General features: G+C 42.5%; 1 protein-coding gene across 3 annotated transcripts in view; it reads left to right on the top strand.

Moving 5' to 3' along the window:
* The first annotated feature begins 20,999 nt into the window (after window positions 1-20,999).
* The window catches only part of kitb (KIT proto-oncogene, receptor tyrosine kinase b), a 69,388-nt gene continuing 65,264 nt past the window's right edge, over window positions 21,000-25,123 (top strand). For 2 of the 3 annotated variants that reach the window (XR_011675784.1, XM_071408287.1), the window contains exon 1: window positions 21,001-21,536. Coding sequence is in view for 2 of the 3 variants with exons in the window: in XM_071408287.1 (XP_071264388.1) it covers window positions 21,482-21,536 (55 nt within the window). In the remaining variant the exon portion in view is untranslated. Of the gene's footprint in view, window positions 21,537-25,123 lie in introns of all 3 variants that reach the window. The other variant, XM_071408288.1, reaches the window with a different exon arrangement.

Raw genomic sequence — 25,123 nt, 5'->3', positions numbered from 1 at the left:
TTCCCCTCTGTCTGCTGTTGTCTTCAACAGGCGTGTAGTGTTTGGGAACATGGCGAGGTCCTACTAATGGCAGTAGATGTAGACATAACACTATTTGGTTATTGGGAGACTGACGAGGGCCTACTAATGGCAGTAGATGTAGACATAACACTATTTGGTTATTGGGAACATGGTGAGGGCCTACTAATGGCAGTAGATGTAGACATAACACTATTTGGTTATTGGGAGCATGGTGAGGGCCTACTAATGGCAGTAGATGTAGACATAACACTATTTGGTTATTGGGAGCATGGTGAGGGCCTACTAATGGCAGTAGATGTAGACATAACACTATTTGGCTATTGGGAGACTGGTGAGGGCCTACTAATGGCAGTAGATGTAGACATAACACTATTTGGTTATTGAGAGACTGGCGAGGGCCTACTAATGGCAGTAGATGTAGACATAACACTATTTGGTTATTGGGAGACTGGCGAGGGCCTACTAATGGCAGTAGATGTAGACATAACACTATTTGGTTATTGGGAGACTGACGAGGGCCTACTAATGGCAGTATATGTAGACATAACACTATTTGGTTATTGGGATCATGACGAGGGCCTACTAATGGCAGTAGATGTAGACATAACACTATTTGGTTACTGGGAGACTGACGAGGGCCTACTAATGGCAGTAGATGTAGACATAACACTATTTGGTTACTGAGAGACTGACGAGGTCCTACTAATGGCAGTAGATGTAGACATAACACTATTTGGTTATTGAGAGACTGACGAGGGCCTACTAATGGCAGTAGATGTAGACATAACACTATTTGGTTATTGGGAGACTGACGAGGGCCTACTAATGGCAGTAGATGTAGACATAACACTATTTGGTTACTGGGAGACTGACGAGGGTCTACTAATGGCAGTAGATGTAGACCTAACACTATTTGGTTATTGGGATCATGACGAGGGCCTACTAATGGCAGTAGATGTAGACATAACACTATTTGGTTACTGGGAGACTGACGAGGGCCTACTAATGGCAGTAGATGTAGACATAACACTATTTGGTTATTGGGAGACTGACGAGGGCCTACTAATGGCAGTAGATGTAGACATAACACTATTTGGTTATTGGGAGACTGGCGAGGGCCTACTAATGGCAGTAGATGTAGACATAACACTATTTGGTTATTGGGAGACTGGTGAGGGCCTACTAATGGTAGTAGATGTAGACATAACACTATTTGGTTACTGAGAGACTGGTGAGGGCCTACTAATGGCAGTAGATGTAAACATAACACTATTTGGTTACTGGGAGACTGACAAGGGCCTACTAATGGCAGTAGATGTAGACATAACACTATTTGGTTATTGGGAGACTGACGAGGTCCTACTAATGGCAGTAGATGTAGACATAACACTATTTGGTTATTGGGAGACTGACGAGGTCCTACTAATGGCAGTAGATGTAAACATAACACTATTTGGTTACTGGGAGACTGACAAGGGCCTACTAATGGCAGTAGATGTAGACATAACACTATTTGGTTATTGGGAGACTGACGAGGTCCTACTAATGGCAGTAGATGTAGACATAACACTATTTGGTTATTGGGAGACTGACGAGGTCCTACTAATGGCAGTAGATGTAGACATAACACTATTTGGTTATTGGGAGACTGACGAGGTCCTACTAATGGCAGTAGATGTAGACATAACACTATTTGGTTATTGGGAGACTGACGAGGTCCTACTAATGGCAGTAGATGTAGACATAACACTATTTGGTTATTGGGAGACTGACGAGGTCCTACTAATGGCAGTAGATGTAGACATAACACTATTTGGTTATTGGGAGACTGACGAGGGCCTACTAATGGCAGTAGATGTAGACATAACACTATTTGGTTATTGGGAGACTGACGAGGGCCTACTAATGGCAGTAGATGTAGACATAACACTATTTGGTTATTGGGAGACTGACGAGGTCCTACTAATGGCAGTAGATGTAGACATAACACTATTTGGTTATTGGGAGACTGACGAGGGCCTACTAATGGCAGTAGATGTAGACATAACACTATTTGGTTATTGGGAGACTGGTGAGGGCCTACTAATGGTAGTAGATGTAGACATAACACTATTTGGTTACTGGGAGACTGACGAGGGCCTAGTAATGGCAGTAGATGTAAACATAACACTATTTGGTTACTGGGAGACTGACGAGGGCCTACTAATGGCAGTAGATGTAGACATAACACTATTTGGTTATTGGGATCATGACGAGGGCCTACTAATGGCAGTAGATGTAGACATAACACTATTTGGTTATTGGGAGACTGACGTGGGCCTACTAATGGCAGTAGATGTAGACATAACACTATTTGGTTATTGGGAGACTGGCGAGGGCCTACTAATGGCAGTAGATGTAGACATAACACTATTTGGTTATTGAGAGCATGGTGAGGGCCTACTAATGGCAGTAGATGTAGACATAACACTATTTGGTTATTGAGAACATGACGAGGGTCTACTAATGGCAGTAGATGTAGACATAACACTATTTGGTTATTGGGAGACTGGCGAGGGCCTACTAATGGCAGGAGAAGTAGACATAACACTATTTGGTTACTGGGAGACTGACGAGGGCCTACTAATGGCAGTAGATGTAGACATAACACTATTTGGTTATTGGGAGACTGACGAGGGCCTACTAATGGCAGTATATGTAGACATAACACTATTTGGTTATTGGGATCATGACGAGGGCCTACTAATGGCAGTAGATGTAGACATAACACTATTTGGTTACTGGGAGACTGACGAGGGCCTACTAATGGCAGTAGATGTAGACATAACACTATTTGGTTACTGAGAGACTGACGAGGTCCTACTAATGGCAGTAGATGTAGACATAACACTATTTGGTTATTGAGAGACTGACGAGGGCCTACTAATGGCAGTAGATGTAGACATAACACTATTTGGTTATTGGGAGACTGACGAGGGCCTACTAATGGCAGTAGATGTAGACATAACACTATTTGGTTACTGGGAGACTGACGAGGGTCTACTAACGGCAGTAGATGTAGACCTAACACTATTTGGTTATTGGGATCATGACGAGGGTCTACTAATGGCAGTAGATGTAGACATAACACTATTTGGTTATTGGGAGACTGACGAGGGCCTACTAATGGCAGTAGATGTAGACATAACACTATTTGGTTATTGGGAGACTGACGAGGGCCTACTAATGGCAGTAGATGTAGACATAACACTATTTGGTTACTGGGAGACTGACGAGGGCCTACTAATGGCAGTAGATGTAGACATAACACTATTTGGTTATTGGGAGACTGACGAGGGCCTACTAATGGCAGTAGATGTAGACATAACACTATTTGGTTATTGGGAGACTGGCGAGGGCCTACTAATGGCAGTAGATGTAGACATAACACTATTTGGTTACTGGGAGACTGACAAGGGCCTACTAATGGCAGTAGATGTAGACATAACACTATTTGGTTATTGGGAGACTGACGAGGTCCTACTAATGGCAGTAGATGTAGACATAACACTATTTGGTTATTGGGAGACTGACGAGGGCCTACTAATGGCAGTAGATGTAGACATAACACTATTTGGTTATTGGGAGACTGACGAGGGCCTACTAATGGCAGTAGATGTAGACATAACACTATTTGGTTATTGGGAGACTGACGAGGTCCTACTAATGGCAGTAGATGTAGACATAACACTATTTGGTTATTGGGAGACTGACGAGGGCCTACTAATGGCAGTAGATGTAGACATAACACTATTTGGTTATTGGGATCATGACGAGGGCCTACTAATGGCAGTAGATGTAGACATAACACTATTTGGTTATTGGGAGACTGACGAGGGCCTACTAATGGCAGTAGATGTAGACATAACACTATTTGGTTATTGGGAGACTGACGAGGGCCTACTAATGGCAGTAGATGTAAACATAACACTATTTGGTTATTGGGAGACTGACGAGGGCCTACTAATGGCAGTAGATGTAGACATAACACAATTTGGTTATTGGGAGACTGACGAGGGCCTACTAATGGCAGTAGATGTTGACATAACACTATTTGGTTATTGGGATCATGACGAGGGCCTACTAATGGCAGTAGATGTAGACATAACACTATTTGGTTATTGGGAGACTGACGAGGGCCTACTAATGGCAGTAGATGTAGACATAACACTATTTGGTTATTGGGATCATGACGAGGGCCTACTAATGGCAGTAGATGTAGACATAACACTATTTGGTTATTGGGAGACTGACGAGGGCCTACTAATGGCAGTAGATGTAGACATAACACTATTTGGTTATTGGGAGACTGGCGAGGGCCTACTAATGGCAGTAGATGTAGACATAACACTATTTGGTTATTGAGAGCATGGTGAGGGCCTACTAATGGCAGTAGATGTAGACATAACACTATTTGGTTATTGGTAGACTGGCGAGGACCTACTAATGGCAGGAGATGTAGACATAACACTATTTGGTTACTGGGAGACTGACGAGGGCCTACTAATGGCAGTAGATGTAGACATAACACTATTTGGTTATTGGGAGACTGACGAGGGCCTACTAATGGCAGTAGATGTAAACATAACACTATTTGGTTACTGGGAGACTGGCGAGGGCCTACTAATGGCAGTAGATGTAGACATAACACTATTTGGTTATTGGGAGACTGACGAGGGCCTACTAATGGCAGTAGATGTAGACATAACACTATTTGGTTATTGGGAGACTGACGAGGTCCTACTAATGGCAGTAGATGTAAACATAACACTATTTGGTTACTGGGAGACTGGCGAGGGCCTACTAATGGCAGTAGATGTAAACATAACACTATTTGGTTACTGGGAGACTGGCGAGGGCCTACTAATGGCAGTAGATGTAGACATAACACTATTTGGTTATTGGGAGACTGGCGAGGGCCTACTAATGGCAGTAGATGTAGACATAACACTATTTGGTTATTGGGAGACTGACGAGGGCCTACTAATGGCAGTAGATGTAAACATAACACTATTTGGTTACTGGGAGACTGGCGAGGGCCTACTAATGGCAGTAGATGTAAACATAACACTATTTGGTTACTGGGAGACTGGCGAGGGCCTACTAATGGCAGTAGATGTAAACATAACACTATTTGGTTACTGGGAGACTGGCGAGGGCCTACTAATGGCAGTAGATGTAGACATAACACTATTTGGTTATAGGGAGACTGACGAGGGCCTACTAATGGCAGTAGATGTAGACATAACACTATTTGGTTATTGGGAGACTGACGAGGGCCTACTAATGGCAGTAGATGTAGACATAACACTATTTGGTTATTGGGAACATGGCGAGGGCCTACTAATGGCAGTAGATGTAGACATAACACTATTTGGTTATTGGGAGACTGACGAGGGCCTACTAATGGCAGTAGATGTAGACATAACACTATTTGGTTATTGAGAGCATGGCGAGGGCCTACTAATGGCAGTAGATGTAGACATAACACTATTTGGTTATTGGGAGACTGACGAGGGCCTACTAATGGCAGTAGATGTAGACATAACACTATTTGGTTATTGGGAACATGGTGAGGGCCTACTAATGGCAGTAGATGTAGACATAACACTATTTGGTTATTGGGAGACTGACGAGGGCCTACTAATGGCAGTAGATGTAGACATAACACTATTTGGTTATAGGGAGACTGACGAGGGCCTACTAATGGCAGTAGATGTAGACATAACACTATTTGGTTATTGGGAGACTGACGAGGGCCTACTAATGGCAGTAGATGTAGACATAACACTATTTGGTTATTGGGAACATGGCGAGGGCCTACTAATGGCAGTAGATGTAGACATAACACTATTTGGTTATTGGGAGACTGACGAGGGCCTACTAATGGCAGTAGATGTAGACATAACACTATTTGGTTATTGAGAGCATGGCGAGGGCCTACTAATGGCAGTAGATGTAGACATAACACTATTTGGTTATTGGGAGACTGACGAGGGCCTACTAATGGCAGTAGATGTAGACATAACACTATTTGGTTATTGGGAACATGGTGAGGGCCTACTAATGGCAGTAGATGTAGACATAACACTATTTGGTTATTGGGAGACTGACGAGGGCCTACTAATGGCAGTAGATGTAGACATAACACTATTTGGTTATTGGGAGACTGACGAGGGCCTACTAATGGCAGTAGATGTAGACATAACACTATTTGGTTACTGAGAGCATGGCGAGGGCCTACTAATGGCAGTAGATGTAGACATAACACTATTTGGTTATTGAGAGCATGGTGAGGGCCTACTAATGGCAGTAGATGTAGACATAACACTATTTGGTTATTGGGAACATGGCGAGGGCCTACTAATGGCAGTAGATGTAGACATAACACTATTTGGTTATTGGGAGACTGGCGAGGGCCTACTAATGGCAGTAGATGTAGACATAACACTATTTGGTTACTGGGAGACTGACGAGGGCCTACTAATGGCAGTAGATGTAGACATAACACTATTTGGTTATTGGGAGCATGGTGAGGGCCTACTAATGGCAGTAGATGTAGACATAACACTATTTGGTTACTGGGAGACTGGTGAGGGCCTACTAATGGCAGTAGATGTAGACATAACACTATTTGGTTATTGAGAGACTGACGAGGGCCTACTAATGGCAGTAGATGTAGACATAACACTATTTGGTTATTGGGAGACTGGCGAGGGCCTACTAATGGCAGTAGATGTAGACATAACACTATTTGGTTATTGGGAGACTGGCGAGGGCCTACTAATGGCAGTAGATGTAGACATAACACTATTTGGTTATTGGGAGACTGACGAGGGCCTACTAATGGCAGTAGATGTAGACATAACACTATTTGGTTATTGGGAGACTGACGAGGGCCTACTAATGGCAGTAGATGTAGACATAACACTATTTGGTTATTGGGAGACTGACGAGGGCCTACTAATGGCAGTAGATGTAGACATAACACTATTTGGTTATTGGGAGCATGGTGAGGGCCTACTAATGGCAGTAGATGTAGACATAACACTATTTGGTTATTGGGAACATGGCGAGGGTCTACTAATGGCAGTAGATGTAGACATAACACTATTTGGTTATTGGGAACATGGCGAGGGTCTACTAATGGTAGTAGATGTAGACATAACACTATTTGGTTATTGGGATCATGACGAGGGCCTACTAATGGCAGTAGATGTAGACATAACACTATTTGGTTATTGGGATCATGACGAGGGCCTACTAATGGCAGTAGATGTTGACATAACACTATTTGGTTATTGGGAGACTGACGAGGGCCTACTAATGGCAGTAGATGTAGACATAACACTATTTGGTTATTGGGAACATGGCGAGGGCCTACTAATGGCAGTAGATGTAGACATAACACTATTTGGTTATTGGGAACATGGCGAGGGCCTACTAATGGCAGTAGATGTAGACATAACACTATTTGGTTATTGGGAGACTGACGAGGGCCTACTAATGGCAGTAGATGTTGACATAACACTATTTGGTTATTGGGAGACTGACGAGGGCCTACTAATGGCAGGAGATGTAGACATAACACTATTTGGTTATTGGGAACATGACGAGGTCCTACTAATGGCAGTAGATGTAGACATAACACTATTTGGTTATTGGGAGACTGACGAGGGCCTAATAATGGCAGTAGATGTAGACATAACACTATTTGGTTATTGGGAACATGGCGAGGGCCTACTAATGGCAGTAGATGTAGACATAACACTATTTGGTTATTGGGAGACTGACGAGGGCCTACTAATGGCAGTAGATGTAGACATAACACTATTTGGTTATTGGGAACATGGCGAGGGCCTACTAATGGCAGTAGATGTAGACATAACACTATTTGGTTATTGGGAACATGGTGAGGGCCTACTAATGGCAGTAGATGTAGACATAACACTATTTGGTTATTGGGAGACTGACGAGGGCCTACTAATGGCAGTAGATGTAGACATAACACTATTTGGTTATTGAGAGCATGGCGAGGGCCTACTAATGGCAGTAGATGTAGACATAACACTATTTGGTTATTGGGAGACTGACGAGGGCCTACTAATGGCAGTAGATGTAGACATAACACTATTTGGTTATTGGGAACATGGTGAGGGCCTACTAATGGCAGTAGATGTAGACATAACACTATTTGGTTATTGGGAGACTGACGAGGGCCTACTAATGGCAGTAGATGTAGACATAACACTATTTGGTTATTGGGAGACTGACGAGGTCCTACTAATGGCAGTAGATGTAGACATAACACTATTTGGTTACTGAGAGCATGGCGAGGGCCTACTAATGGCAGTAGATGTAGACATAACACTATTTGGTTATTGAGAGCATGGTGAGGGCCTACTAATGGCAGTAGATGTAGACATAACACTATTTGGTTATTGGGAACATGGCGAGGGCCTACTAATGGCAGTAGATGTAGACATAACACTATTTGGTTATTGGGAGACTGGCGAGGGCCTACTAATGGCAGTAGATGTAGACATAACACTATTTGGTTACTGGGAGACTGACGAGGGCCTACTAATGGCAGTAGATGTAGACATAACACTATTTGGTTATTGGGAGCATGGTGAGGGCCTACTAATGGCAGTAGATGTAGACATAACACTATTTGGTTACTGGGAGACTGGTGAGGGCCTACTAATGGCAGTAGATGTAGACATAACACTATTTGGTTATTGAGAGACTGACGAGGGCCTACTAATGGCAGTAGATGTAGACATAACACTATTTGGTTATTGGGAGACTGGCGAGGGCCTACTAATGGCAGTAGATGTAGACATAACACTATTTGGTTATTGGGAGACTGACGAGGGCCTACTAATGGCAGTAGATGTAGACATAACACTATTTGGTTATTGGGAGACTGACGAGGGCCTACTAATGGCAGTAGATGTAGACATAACACTATTTGGTTATTGGGAGCATGGTGAGGGCCTACTAATGGCAGTAGATGTAGACATAACACTATTTGGTTATTGGGAACATGGCGAGGGTCTACTAATGGCAGTAGATGTAGACATAACACTATTTGGTTATTGGGAACATGGCGAGGGTCTACTAATGGTAGTAGATGTAGACATAACACTATTTGGTTATTGGGATCATGACGAGGGCCTACTAATGGCAGTAGATGTAGACATAACACTATTTGGTTATTGGGATCATGACGAGGGCCTACTAATGGCAGTAGATGTTGACATAACACTATTTGGTTATTGGGAGACTGACGAGGGCCTACTAATGGCAGTAGATGTAGACATAACACTATTTGGTTATTGGGAACATGGCGAGGGCCTACTAATGGCAGTAGATGTAGACATAACACTATTTGGTTATTGGGAACATGGCGAGGGCCTACTAATGGCAGTAGATGTAGACATAACACTATTTGGTTATTGGGAGACTGACGAGGGCCTACTAATGGCAGTAGATGTTGACATAACACTATTTGGTTATTGGGAGACTGACGAGGGCCTACTAATGGCAGGAGATGTAGACATAACACTATTTGGTTATTGGGAACATGACGAGGTCCTACTAATGGCAGTAGATGTAGACATAACACTATGTGGTTATTGGGAGACTGACGAGGGCCTACTAATGGCAGTAGATGTAGACATAACACTATTTGGTTATTGGGAACATGGCGAGGGCCTACTAATGGCAGTAGATGTAGACATAACACTATTTGGTTATTGGGAGACTGACGAGGGCCTACTAATGGCAGTAGATGTAGACATAACACTATTTGGTTATTGGGAACATGGCGAGGGCCTACTAATGGCAGTAGATGTAGACATAACACTATTTGGTTATTGGGAACATGGTGAGGGCCTACTAATGGCAGTAGATGTAGACATAACACTATTTGGTTATTGGGAGACTGACGAGGTCCTACTAATGGCAGTAGATGTAGACATAACACTATGTGGTTATTGGGAGACTGACGAGGGCCTACTAATGGCAGTAGATGTAGACATAACACTATTTGGTTATTGGGAGACTGACGAGGGCCTACTAATGGCAGTAGATGTAGACATAACACTATTTGGTTATTGGGAGACTGGCGAGGGCCTACTAATGGCAGTAGATGTAGACATAACACTATTTGGTTATTGGGAGACTGGCGAGGGCCTACTAATGGCAGTAGATGTAGACATAACACTATTTGTTTATTGGGAACATGGTGAGGGCCTACTAATGGCAGTAGATGTAGACATAACACTATTTGGTTATTGGGAGACTGACGAGGGCCTACTAATGGCAGTAGATGTAGACATAACACTATTTGGTTATTGGGAGCATGGCGAGGGCCTACTAATGGCAGTAGATATAGACATAACACTATTTGGTTATTGGGATCATGACGAGGGCCTACTAATGGCAGTAGATGTAGACATAACACTATTTGGTTATTGGGATCATGACGAGGGCCTACTAATGGCAGTAGATGTAGACATAACACTATTTGGTTATTGGGAGACTGACGAGGGCCTACTAATGGCAGTAGATGTAGACATAACACTATTTGGTTATTGGGATCATGACGAGGGCCTACTAATGGCAGTAGATGTAGACATAACACTATTTGGTTATTGAGAGACTGGTGAGGGCCTACTAATGGCAGTAGATGTAGACATAACACTATTTGGTTATTGAGAGACTGGTGAGGGCCTACTAATGGCAGGAGATGTAGACATAACACTATTTGGTTATTGGGAACATGGCGAGGGCCTACTAATGGCAGTAGATGTAGACATAACACTATTTGGTTATTGGGAGACTGACGAGGTCCTACTAATGGCAGTAGATGTAGACATAACACTATTTGGTTATTGGGAGACTGACGAGGGCCTACTAATGGCAGTAGATGTAGACATAACACTATTTGGTTATTGGGAACATGACGAGGGCCTACTAATGGCAGTAGATGTAGACATAACATTATTTGGTTATTGGGAGACTGGTGAGGGCCTACTAATGGCAGTAGATGTAGACATAACACTATTTGGTTATTGAGAGCATGGCGAGGGCCTACTAATGGCAGTAGATGTAGACATAACACTATTTGGTTATTGGGAGACTGACGAGGGTCTACTAATGGCAGTAGACGTAGACATAACACTATTTGGTTATTGGGATCATGGTGAGGGCCTACTAATGGCAGTAGATGTAGACATAACACTATTTGTTTATTGGGAACATGGTGAGGGCCTACTAATGGCAGTAGATGTAGACATAACACTATTTGGTTATTGGGATCATGACGAGGGCCTACTAATGGCAGTAGATGTAGACATAACACTATTTGGTTATTGGGAGACTGACGAGGGCCTACTAATGGCAGTAGATGTAGACATAACACTATTTGGTTATTGGGAGACTGACGAGGGCCTACTAATGGCAGTAGATTTAGACATAACACTATTTGGTTATTGGGAGACTGACGAGGTCCTACTAATGGCAGTAGATGTAGACATAACACTATTTGGTTACTGGGATCATGACGAGGGCCTACTAATGGCAGTAGATGTAGACATAACACTATTTGGTTATTGAGAGACTGGCGAGGGCCTACTAATGGCAGTAGATGTAGACATAACACTGTTTGGTTATTGGGATCATGACGAGGGCCTACTAATGGCAGTAGATGTAGACATAACACTATTTGGTTATTGGGAGACTGGCGAGGGCCTACTAATGGCAGTAGATGTAGACATAACACTATTTGGTTATTGGGAGACTGGCGAGGTCCTACTAATGGCAGTAGATGTAGACATAACACTATTTGGTTATTGGGAGACTGACGAGGGCCTACTAATGGCAGTAGATGTAGACATAACACTATTTGGTTATTGGGAACATGGTGAGGGCCTACTAATGGCAGTAGATGTAGACATAACACTATTTGGTTATTGGGAGACTGACGAGGGCCTACTAATGGCAGTAGATGTAGACATAACACTATTTGGTTATTGGGAGACTGGCGAGGTCCTACTAATGGCAGTAGATGTAGACATAACACTATTTGGTTATTGAGAGACTGACGAGGGCCTACTAATGGCAGTAGATGTAGACATAACACTATTTGGTTACTGAGAGCATGGTGAGGGCCTACTAATGGCAGTAGATGTAGACATAACACTATTTGGTTATTGGGAGACTGGCGAGGGCCTACTAATGGCAGTAGATGTAGACATAACACTATTTGGTTATTGGGAGACTTACGAGGTCCTACTAATGGCAGTAGATTCAGACATAACACTATTTGGTTATTGGGAGACTGGCGAGGGCCTACTAATGGCAGTAGATGTAGACATAACACTATTTGGTTATTGAGAGCATGGCGAGGGCCTACTAATGGCAGTAGATGTAGACATAACACTATTTGGATATTGGGATCATGACGAGGGCCTACTAATGGCAGTAGATGTAGACATAACACTATTTGGTTATTGGGAGACTGGCGAGGTCCTACTAATGGCAGTAGATGTAGACATAACACTATTTGGTTATTGAGAGACTGGTGAGGGCCTACTAATGGCAGTAGATGTAGACATAACACTATTTGGTTATTGAGAGACTGGTGAGGGCCTACTAATGGCAGGAGATGTAGACATAACACTATTTGGTTATTGGGAACATGGCGAGGGCCTACTAATGGCAGTAGATGTAGACATAACACTATTTGGTTATTGGGAGACTGACGAGGTCCTACTAATGGCAGTAGATGTAGACATAACACTATTTGGTTACTGGGATCATGACGAGGGCCTACTAATGGCAGTAGATGTAGACATAACACTATTTGGTTATTGAGAGACTGGCGAGGGCCTACTAATGGCAGTAGATGTAGACATAACACTGTTTGGTTATTGGGATCATGACGAGGGCCTACTAATGGCAGTAGATGTAGACATAACACTATTTGGTTATTGGGAGACTGGCGAGGGCCTACTAATGGCAGTAGATGTAGACATAACACTATTTGGTTATTGGGAGACTGGCGAGGTCCTACTAATGGCAGTAGATGTAGACATAACACTATTTGGTTATTGGGAGACTGACGAGGGCCTACTAATGGCAGTAGATGTAGACATAACACTATTTGGTTATTGGGAACATGGTGAGGGCCTACTAATGGCAGTAGATGTAGACATAACACTATTTGGTTATTGGGAGACTGACGAGGGCCTACTAATGGCAGTAGATGTAGACATAACACTATTTGGTTATTGGGAGACTGGCGAGGTCCTACTAATGGCAGTAGATGTAGACATAACACTATTTGGTTATTGAGAGACTGACGAGGGCCTACTAATGGCAGTAGATGTAGACATAACACTATTTGGTTACTGAGAGCATGGTGAGGGCCTACTAATGGCAGTAGATGTAGACATAACACTATTTGGTTATTGGGAGACTGGCGAGGGCCTACTAATGGCAGTAGATGTAGACATAACACTATTTGGTTATTGGGAGACTGACGAGGTCCTACTAATGGCAGTAGATTCAGACATAACACTATTTGGTTATTGGGAGACTGGCGAGGGCCTACTAATGGCAGTAGATGTAGACATAACACTATTTGGTTATTGAGAGCATGGCGAGGGCCTACTAATGGCAGTAGATGTAGACATAACACTATTTGGATATTGGGATCATGACGAGGGCCTACTAATGGCAGTAGATGTAGACATAACACTATTTGGTTATTGGGAGACTGGCGAGGTCCTACTAATGGCAGTAGATGTAGACATAACACTATTTGGTTATTGAGAGACTGGTGAGGGCCTACTAATGGCAGTAGATGTAGACATAACACTATTTGGTTATTGAGAGACTGGTGAGGGCCTACTAATGGCAGGAGATGTAGACATAACACTATTTGGTTATTGGGAACATGGCGAGGGCCTACTAATGGCAGTAGATGTAGACATAACACTATTTGGTTATTGGGAGACTGACGAGGTCCTACTAATGGCAGTAGATGTAGACATAACACTATTTGGTTATTGGGAGACTGACGAGGGCCTACTAATGGCAGTAGATGTAGACATAACACTATTTGGTTATTGGGAACATGACGAGGGCCTACTAATGGCAGTAGATGTAGACATAACATTATTTGGTTATTGGGAGACTGGTGAGGGCCTACTAATGGCAGTAGATGTAGACATAACACTATTTTGTTATTGAGAGCATGGCGAGGGCCTACTAATGGCAGTAGATGTAGACATAACACTATTTGGTTATTGGGAGACTGACGAGGGCCTACTAATGGCAGTAGACGTAGACATAACACTATTTGGTTATTGGGATCATGGTGAGGGCCTACTAATGGCAGTAGATGTAGACATAACACTATTTGTTTATTGGGAACATGGTGAGGGCCTACTAATGGCAGTAGATGTAGACATAACACTATTTGGTTATTGGGATCATGACGAGGGCCTACTAATGGCAGTAGATGTAGACATAACACTATTTGGTTATTGGGAGACTGACGAGGGCCTACTAATGGCAGTAGATGTAGACATAACACTATTTGGTTATTGGGAGACTGACGAGGGCCTACTAATGGCAGTAGATGTAGACATAACACTATTTGGTTATTGGGAGACTGACGAGGTCCTACTAATGGCAGTAGATGTAGACATAACACTATTTGGTTACTGGGATCATGACGAGGGCCTACTAATGGCAGTAGATGTAGACATAACACTATTTGGTTATTGAGAGACTGGCGAGGGCCTACTAATGGCAGTAGATGTAGACATAACACTATTTGGTTATTGGGATCATGACGAGGGCCTACTAATGGCAGTAGATGTAGACATAACACTATTTGGTTATTGGGAGACTGGCGAGGGCCTACTAATGGCAGTAGATGTAGACATAACACTATTTGGTTATTGGGAGACTGGCGAGGTCCTACTAATGGCAGTAGATGTAGACATAACACTATTTGGTTATTGGGAGACTGACGAGGGCCTACTAATGGCAGTAGATGTAGACATAACACTATTTGGTTATTGGGAACATGGTGAGGGCCTACTAATGGCAGTAGATGTAGACATAACACTATTTGGTTATTGGGAGACTGACGAGGGCCTACTAATGGCAGTAGATGTAGACATAACACTATTTGGTTATTGGGAGACTGGCGAGGTCCTACTAATGGCAGTAGATGTAGACATAACACTATTTGGTTATTGAGAGACTGACGAGGGCCTACTAATGGCAGTAGATGTAGACATAACACTATTTGGTTATTGGGAGACTGACGAGGGCCTACTAATGGCAGTAGATGTAGACATAACACTATTTGGTTACTGAGAGCATGGTGAGGGCCTACTAATGGCAGTAGATGTAGACATAACACTATTTGGTTATTGGGAGACTGACGAGGGCCTACTAATGGCAGTAGATGTAGACATAACACTATTTGGTTATTGAGAGCATGGCGAGGGCCTACTAATGGCAGTAGATGTAGACATAACACTATTTGGTTATTGGGAGACTGACGAGGGCCTACTAATGGCAGTAGATGTAAACATAACACTATTTGGTTATTGGGAACATGGCGAGGGCCTACTAATGGCAGTAGATGTAGACATAACACTATTTGGTTATTGAGAGCATGGCGAGGGCCTACTAATGGCAGTAGATGTAGACATAACACTATTTGGTTATTGGGAACATGGCGAGGGTCTACTAATGGTAGTAGTTGTAGACATAACACTATTTGGTTATTGAGAGCATGGCGAGGGCCTACTAATGGCAGTAGATGTAGACATAACACTATTTGGTTATATAATAATAATAATAGGATTTATTATGTGATAAACAACACTGTATGTTGTCAAAGAGCGATGATGTAACCCTTTGTGTACAGCATGGAACGTTTTGTTGTTGTTGTTGTTGACGTCACATGACCCCTCTCTCAGCCTTCCACTCCGAGTAGATGTTGCTAATAGGGCACAGATCTATACCCTGTACAGAACAACCCCCCCCCCAACTCCATAACAACAGGTACCAATAGGGCACAGATCTATACCCTGTACAGAACAACCCCCCCCCAACTCCATAACAACAGGTACCAATAGGACACAGATCTATACCCTGTACAGAACAACCCCCCCAACTGCATAACAACAGGTACTAATAGGGCACAGATCTATACCCTGTACAGAACAACCCCCCCCCCCCCCAACTCCATAACAACTTGAGAGAACAGGTACCAATAGTCTATCAATGAGACAACAGGTACCAATAGTCTAACAATGAGACAACAGGTACCAATAGTCTAACAATGAGACAACAGGTACCAATAGTCTAACAATGAGACAACAGGTACCAATAGTCTATCAATGAGACAACAGGTACCAATAGTCTAACTATGAGACAACAGGTACCAATAGTCTAACAATGAGACAACAGGTACCAATAGTCTAACAATGAGACAACAGGTACCAATAGTCTAACAATGAGACAACAGGTACCAATAGTCTAACTATGAGACAACAGGTACCAATAGTCTAACAATGAGACAACAGGTACCAATAGTCTAACAATGAGACAACAGGTACCAATAGTCTATCAATGAGACAACAGGTACCAATAGTCTAACAATGAGACAACAGGTACCAATAGTCTAACAATGAGACAACAGGTACCAATAGTCTAACAATGAGACAACAGGTACCAATAGTCTAACAATGAGACAACAGGTACCAATAGTCTAACAATGAGACAACAGGTACCAATAGTCTAACAATGAGACAACAGGTACCAATAGTGTAACTATGAGACAACAGGTACCAATAGTCTAACAATGAGACAACAGGTACCAATAGTCTAACAATGAGACAACAGGTACCAATAGTGTAACTATGAGACAACAGGTACCAATAGTCTAACAATGAGACAACAGGTACCAATAGTCTAACAATGAGACAACAGGTACCAATAGTCTAACAATGAGACAACAGGTACCAATAGTCTATCAATGAGACAACAGGTACCAATAGTCTAACAATGAGACAACAGGTACCAATAGTCTAACTATGAGACAACAGGTACCAATAGTCTAACTATGAGACAACAGGTACCAATAGTCTAACAATGAGACAACAGGTACCAATAGTATAACTATGAGACAACAGGTACCAATAGTCTAACAAGGAGACAACAGGTACCAATAGTCTAACTATGAGACAACAGGTACAAATAGTCTAACAATGAGACAACAGGTACCAATAGTCTAACAATGAGACAACAGGTACCAATAGTGTAACTATGAGACAACAGGTACCAATAGTCTAACTATGAGACAACAGGTACCAATAGTCTAACTATGAGACAACAGGTACCAATAGTCTAACAATGAGACAACAAGTACCAATAGTCTAACAATGAGACAACAGGTACCAATAGTCTAACAATGAGACAACAGGTACCAATAGTCTAACTATGAGACAACAGGTACCAATAGTCTAACAAGGAGACAACAGGTACCAATAGTCTAACTATGAGACAACAGGTACCAATAGTCTATCAATGAGACAACAGGTACCAATAGTCTAACAATGAGACATGACAGGTACCAATAGTCTAACAATGAGACAACAGGTACCAATAGTCTAACTATGAGACAACAGGTACCAATAGTCTATCAATGAGACAACAGGTACCAATAGTCTAACTATGAGACAACAGGTACCAATAGTCTAACAATGAGACAACAAGTACCAATAGTCTAACAATGAGACAACAGGTACCAATAGTCTAACAATGAGACAACAGGTACCAATAGTCTAACAATGAGACAACAGGTACCAATAGTCTAACTATGAGACAACAGGTACCAATAGTCTAACTATGAGACAACAGGTACCAATAGTCTATCAATGAGACAACAGGTACCAATAGTCTAACAATGAGACAACAGGTACCAATAGTCTATCAATGAGACAACAGGTACCAATAGTCTAACTATGAGACTATGGAAGATATTTGTTGAAAATACTGTTTCATGTTTTATATTAAATACTGTGTCTCCCAGTGAGAATAAGGGAGTTTTATATTAAATACTGTGTGTCCCAGTGAGAATAAGGGAGTTTTATATTAAATACTGTGTGTCCCAGTGAGAATAAGGGATTTTATATTAAATACTGTTTGTCCCAGTGAGAATAAGGAAGTTTTATATTAAATACTGTGTGTCTCAGTGAGAATAAGGGAGTTTTATATTAAATACTGTGTGTCTCAGTGAGAATAAGGGAGTTTTATATTAAATACTGTGTGTCCCAGTGAGAATAAGGGAGTTTTATATTAAATACTGTGTGTCCCAGTGAGAATAAGGGAGTTTTATATTAAATACTGTGTGTCCCAGTGAGAATAAGGGAGTTTTATATTAAATACTGTGTGTCCCAGTGAGAATAAGGGAGTTTTATATTAAATACTGTGTGTCCCAGTGAGAATAAGGGATTTTATATTAAATACTGTGTGTCCCAGTGAGAATAAGGGAGTTTTATATTAAATACTGTGTGTCCCAGTGAGAATAAGGGAGTTTTATATTAAATACTGTGTGTCCCAGTGAGAATAAGGGATTTTATATTAAATACTGTGTGTCCCAGTGAGAATAAGGGAGTTTTATATTAAATACTGTGTGTCTCAGTGAGAATAAGGGAGTTTTATATTAAATACTGTGTGTCCCAGTGAGAATAAGGGAGTTTTATATTAAATAATGTGTGTCCCAGTGAGAATAAGGGAGTTTTATATTAAATACTGTGTCTCCCAGTGAGAATAAGGGAGTTTTATATTAAATACTGTGTGTCTCAGTGAGAATAAGGGAGTTTTATATTAAATACTGTGTGTCCCAGTGAGAATAAGGGAGTTTTATATTAAATACTGTGTGTCTCAGTGAGAATAAGGGAGTTTTATATTAAATACTGTGTGTCTCAGTGAGAATAAGGGAGTTTTATATTAAATACTGTGTGTCTCAGTGAGAATAAGGGAGTTTTATATTAAATACTGTTTGTCCCAGTGAGAATAAGGGAGTTTTATATTAAATACTGTTTGTCCCAGTGAGAATAAGGGAGTTTTATATTAAATAATGTGTGTCCCAGTGAGAATAAGGGAGTTTTATATTAAATACTGTTTGTCCCAGTGAGAATAAGGGAGTTTTATATTAAATACTGTTTGTCCCAGTGAGAATAAGGGAGTTTTATATTAAATACTGTGTGTCTCAGTGAGAATAAGGGAGTTTTATATTAAATACTGTGTGTCTCAGTGAGAATAAGGGAGTTTTATATTAAATACTGTGTGTCCCAGTGAGAATAAGGGAGTTTTATATTAAATACTGTGTGTCTCAGTGAGAATAAGGGAGTTTTATATTAAATACTGTGTGTCTCAGTGAGAATAAGGGAGTTTTATATTAAATACTGTGTGTCTCAGTGAGAATAAGGGAGTTTTATATTAAATACTGTGTGTCTCAGTGAGAATAAGGGAGTTTTATATTAAATACTGTGTGTCTCAGTGAGAATAAGGGAGTTTTATATTAAATACTGTGTGTCTCAGTGAGAATAAGGGAGTTTTATATTAAATACTGTGTGTCCCAGTGAGAATAAGGGAGTTTTATATTAAATACTGTGTGTCCCAGTGAGAATAAGGGAGTTTTATATTAAATACTGTGTGTCCCAGTGAGAATAAGGGAGTTTTATATTAAATACTGTGTGTCCCAGTGAGAATAAGGGAGTTTTATATTAAATACTGTGTGTCCCAGTGAGAATACGGGAGTTTTATATTAAATACTGTGTGTCCCAGTGAGAATAAGGGAGTTTTATATTAAATACTGTGTGTCCCAGTGAGAATAAGGGAGTTTTATATTAAATACTGTGTGTCCCAGTGAGAATAAGGGAGTTTTATATTAAATACTGTGTCTCCCAGTGAGAATAAGGGAGTTTTATATTAAATACTGTGTGTCTCAGTGAGAATAAGGGAGTTTTATATTAAATACTGTGTCTCCCAGTGAGAATAAGGGAGTTTTATATTAAATACTGTGTGTCCCAGGGAGAATAAGGGAGTTTTATATTAAATACTGTGTGTCCCAGTGAGAATAAGGGAGTTTTATTTTAAATACTGTGTCTCAGTGAGAATAAGGGAGTTTTTAAATGAAGAACCTTAAGGCTAGAGCTGTACCAGTCATGTGAGGGAGATGTGTTACGATACAGCACAAAGCCTACCAGTGTAAATAGTCTGTTAACACCCTGGAGCTCTAGTGAGGCACAACAACTCACACCCACACACACACACAGTCACACACACACACACACACACACACACACACACAACCACACACACAACCACACACACACACACACAACCACACACACACACACACACACACACACACACACACACACACACCCTGTCTGAATGTTTATAACCGCAGCATGATGATGAGTAATCATCTGAATCATCTAACACAATATTGATTAGAGAAGGTGACCTGAAACCAAGTGAATAACAAACCATAGCTGCATCACTACCACCATTAGCCTACCACTGACAGACAGACAGACAGACAGACAGACAGACAGACAGACAGACAGACAGAGACAAGCACAGACAGACAGACAGACAGACAGACAGACAGACAGACAGACAGACAGACAGACAGACAGACAGACAGAAGCAGAGAGAAACAGACAGAGAGAGAGAGAGACAGACAGAGACAGACAGAGAGACAGATAGATAGAGAGAAGAGAGACAGACAGACAGACAGTGAGTGACAGATAGAGGTAGAGAGAAAGAGAGCGAGAGAGCCAGAAGGACAGACAGATGGACAGACAGACAGAGACGCAGTAGACTGCAGACGCCAAAAACACCCTCTTCACTGTCAGTGTCCAGGGGTAATCATTCAAAGTGTGAACGCTACTTTAAAAATCGCAGATTCATCCTGCGGGAATTCATGTTATGACGAGGCGCTATTTATTTAGAAAAACTGTCAACGTGACTTTGGAGACAAGAGTGGTTCTTCCAGTAATAACGACTCAGCCGCGCACTGGCCGTTGTCCAGACTGGCTTGCGCACTGGAGATGAAGACAAGAGGAGAGGCGGAGAAGAGTAGAGCGAAAAGGGTGTACTGGCCCTTTAAGGAACATTCAAATCCATCGGAGTGTCGCATCAGCCCCTTGAGAGAATCGAATCAGTAGCGTTCCTCCTTCAGTTAGATAGGGACCGTACCTCAGCGATAGAGACCCGCTACGCAGTTCACTGTACGGGTAGAGACGACAACTTTAGACACACACAAGTCCAGACGCATGGGGTAGCGTTAATAACACAGCTAATCATGAGAGACAACTGGATTCTAATTATCATGCCGTTTCTGTTGTTTCCGCTGACAGGTGAGTCGCCACGTTTTTCATGTGCTGTTTATTGTGGTTTTACTGCTTTAGGTTTTGGCTGTGGTTTATATATAGTGTGTATGGGTATGTTATGGTTTATATATAGCGTGTATGGGTATGTTATGGTTTATATATAGTGTGTATGGGTATGTTATGGTTTATATATAGCGTGTATGGTTATGTTATGGTTTATATATAGCGTGTATGGGTATGTTATGGTTTATATATAGCGTATATGGTTATGTTATGGTTTATCCTATATCCTATGGTTGATTATACACTATATATACAAAGGTATGTGGACACCCCTTAAAATGTGTGGATCGGGCTATTTCCACCTCACCCGTTGCTGACAGGTGTATAAAATCGAGCACACAGACATGCAATCTCCATAGACAAACATTATCAGTAGAATGGCCTTACTGAAGAGCTCGGTGGCTTTCAATGTGACACCATCATAGGATGCCACCTTTCCAACTAGTCAGTTCATAAAATTTCTGCCCTGCTAGAGCTCCCCCCGGTCAACTGTAAGTGCTGTTATTGTGAAGTGGAAAAGTCTAGGAGCAACAACGTCTCAGCTGTGAAGTGATATGCCTCACGAGCTCACAGAACGGGACCACCGAGTGCTGACGCATGTAGCTCGTAAAAACGGTTTGTCCTCGGTTGCAACACTCACTACTGATTTCCAAACTGCCTTTGGAAGCAACGTCAGCACAATAACTTTTCATCACAAGTACTGTTCATCGGGAGCTTCGTGAGCTTCAATGGGTTTCCATGGCCGAGCAGCCGCACACAAGCCTAAGATCACCATGCGCAATGTCAATTGTCGGCTGAAGTGGTGTAAAGCCCGCCGACATTGAGCTCTGGAGCAGTTGAAATGCGTTCTCTGGAGTGATGAATCACGCTTCGCCATCTGGCAGTCCGATGGATGAATCTGGGTTTGGCCAACTGTAAAGTTTGGTGGAGGAGGAATAATGGTCTGGGGCTGTTTTTCAAACTTTTGGTCATAGCGTAGGTAGACCTACCATGGGGGTGTAGTCTAATACATGTCGTTTCGGGTGTTGGTATGGAGTTGTGTTGTGTTGGTATGGAGTGGTGTTGTTTTGTTTTGGTATGGAGTGGAGTGGTGTTGTTTTGGTATGGAGTGGGGTTGTTTTGGTATGGAGTGGGGTTGTGTTGGTATGGAGTGGTGTTGTTTTGGTATGGAGTGGGGTTGTTTTGGTATGGAGTGGGGTTGTTTTGGTATGGAGTGGTGTTGTTTTGGTATGGAGTTGTGGTGTTTTGGTATGGAGTGGTGTTGTGTTGGTATGGAGTGGTGGTGTTTTGGTATGGAGTGGTGTTTTGTTGGTATGGAGTGGTGGTGTTTTGGTATGGAGTGGTGTTGTGTTGGTATGGAGTGGTGTTGTGTTGGTATGGAGTGGTGTTGGTATGGAGTGGTGGTGTGTTGGTATGGAGTGGTGTTGTGTTGGTATGGAGTGGTGTTTTGTTGGTATGGAGTGGTGTTGTGTTGTGTTGGTATGGAGTGGTGTTGGTATGGAGTGGGGGTGTGTTGGTATGGAGTGGTGTTTTGTTGGTATGGAGTGGTGTTGTGTTGGTATGGAGTGGTGTTGGTATGGAGTGGTGGTGTTTTGGTATGGAGTGGGGTTGTTTTGGTATGGAGTGGTGTTGTGTTGGTATGGAGTGGTGTTGTGTTGGTATGGAGTGGTGTTGTGTTGGTATGGAGTGGTGGTGTTTTGGTATGGAGTGGGGTTGTTTTGGTATGGAGTGGTGTTGTGTTGGTATGGAGTGGGGTTGTGTTGGTATGGAGTGGTGTGGTGTTGTGTTGTGGTGTTGTGTTGTGTTGGTATGGAGTGGTGTTGTGTTGTTGTGTTGGTATGGAGTGGTGTTGTTTTGGTATGGAGTGGTGTTGTGTTGGTATGGAGTGGTGTTGTGTTGGTATGGAGTGGGGGTGTGTTGGTATGGAGTGGTGTTGTGTTGGTATGGAGTGGGGTTGTGTTGGTATGGAGTGGTGTTGTGTTGGTATGGAGTGGGGTTGTGTTGGTATGGAGTGGGGTTGTGTTGGTATGGAGTGGTGTTGTGTTGGTATGGAGTGGGGTTGTGTTGGTATGGAGTGGTGGTGTTTTGGTATGGAGTGGGGTTGTGTTGTGTTGGAATGGAGTGGTGGTGTTTTGGTATGGAGTGTTGGTGTTTTGGTATGGAGTGGTGTTGTGTTGGTATGGAGTGGGGTTGTGTTGGTATGGAGTGGTGGTGTGTTGGTATGGAGTGGGGTTGTGTTGTGTTGGAATGGAGTGGTGGTGTTTTGGTATGGAGTGGTGTTGTGTTGGTATGGAGTGGTGGTGTGTTGGTATGGAGTGGGGTTGTGTTGGTATGGAGTGGGGTTGTGTTGGTATGGAGTGGTGGTGTTTTGGTATGGAGTGGTGTTGTGTTGGTATGGAGTGGTGTTGTGTTGGTATGGAGTGGTGTTGTGTTGGTATGGAGTGGGGTTGTGTTGGTATGGAGTGGTGTTGTGTTGGTATGGAGTGGTGGTGTTTTGGTATGGAGTGGTGTTGTGTTGGTATGGAGTGGGGTTGTGTTGGTATGGAGTGGTGGTGTTTTGGTATGCAGTGGTGTTGTGTTGGTATGGAGTGGTGTTGTGTTGGTATGGAGTGGAGTTGTGTTGTGTTTGTATGGAGTGGGGTTGTTTTGGTATGGAGTGGTGTTGTGTTGGTATGGAGTGGTGTGGTGTTGGTATGGAGTGGTGTTGTGTTGGTATGGAGTGGTGGTGTTTTGGTATGGAGTGGTGTTGTGTTGGTATGGAGTGGTGGTGTTTTGGTATGGAGTGGTGTTGTGTTGGTATGGAGTGGTGTGGTGTTGGTATGGAGTGGGGTTGTGGTGGTGTTTTGGTATGGAGTGGGGTTGTGTTGGTATGGAGTGGGGTTGTGTTGGTATGGAGTGGGGTTGTGTTGGTATGGAGTGGGGTTGTGTTGGTATGGAGTGGTGTCACTCGGGCAAAGCTTTCCCGGCACTTCCTTGGCCAATGGCCTGTACTGTATTTTATAGCATCATATTGGACATTTTAGCTTATTAGGCTATTCCACTGTTTTGTTATGCATGGTAACACACACACACACACACACACACACACACACACACACACACACACACACACACACACACACACACACACACACACACACACACACACACACACACACACACACACATTGTTATGTCTATCCAATGAAATATTCATACATTTTAGCAACATATGTTGGCTTCCGCGCATAACATGTGGCAGCAGGTAGACTAAACATGTCAGGAAGTTAGGCCCATGTTGTTTACATTGTTATTACCAGGCTACTGATGCAGAATAAGCTGATCTGATGCAATAAGCCCCTGTTTATTCACCACTCGGCTTAGACAGGCAGACACACACACGCCCAGTCACAGTTGTGATCCTCACTTAGAGAGAGAGAGAGAGAGAGAGAGACACAGAGAGAGAGAGAGAGAGAGAGAGAGAGAGCTATAGTGGATTCTCTATTTCCATTTCCATGGTTACGTAATCCATTTTTGTTTGGTTGCCTCATCGTTTCTCTCACCTCGCGTTA

Source organism: Salvelinus alpinus, chromosome 6 (assembly GCF_045679555.1).
Source record: "Salvelinus alpinus chromosome 6, SLU_Salpinus.1, whole genome shotgun sequence".
NCBI classification, from domain to species: domain Eukaryota; kingdom Metazoa; phylum Chordata; class Actinopteri; order Salmoniformes; family Salmonidae; genus Salvelinus; species Salvelinus alpinus.
The sequence above is the reverse complement of the archived record's forward strand: the minus strand, read 5'-3'. Positions and strand labels throughout refer to the sequence as shown.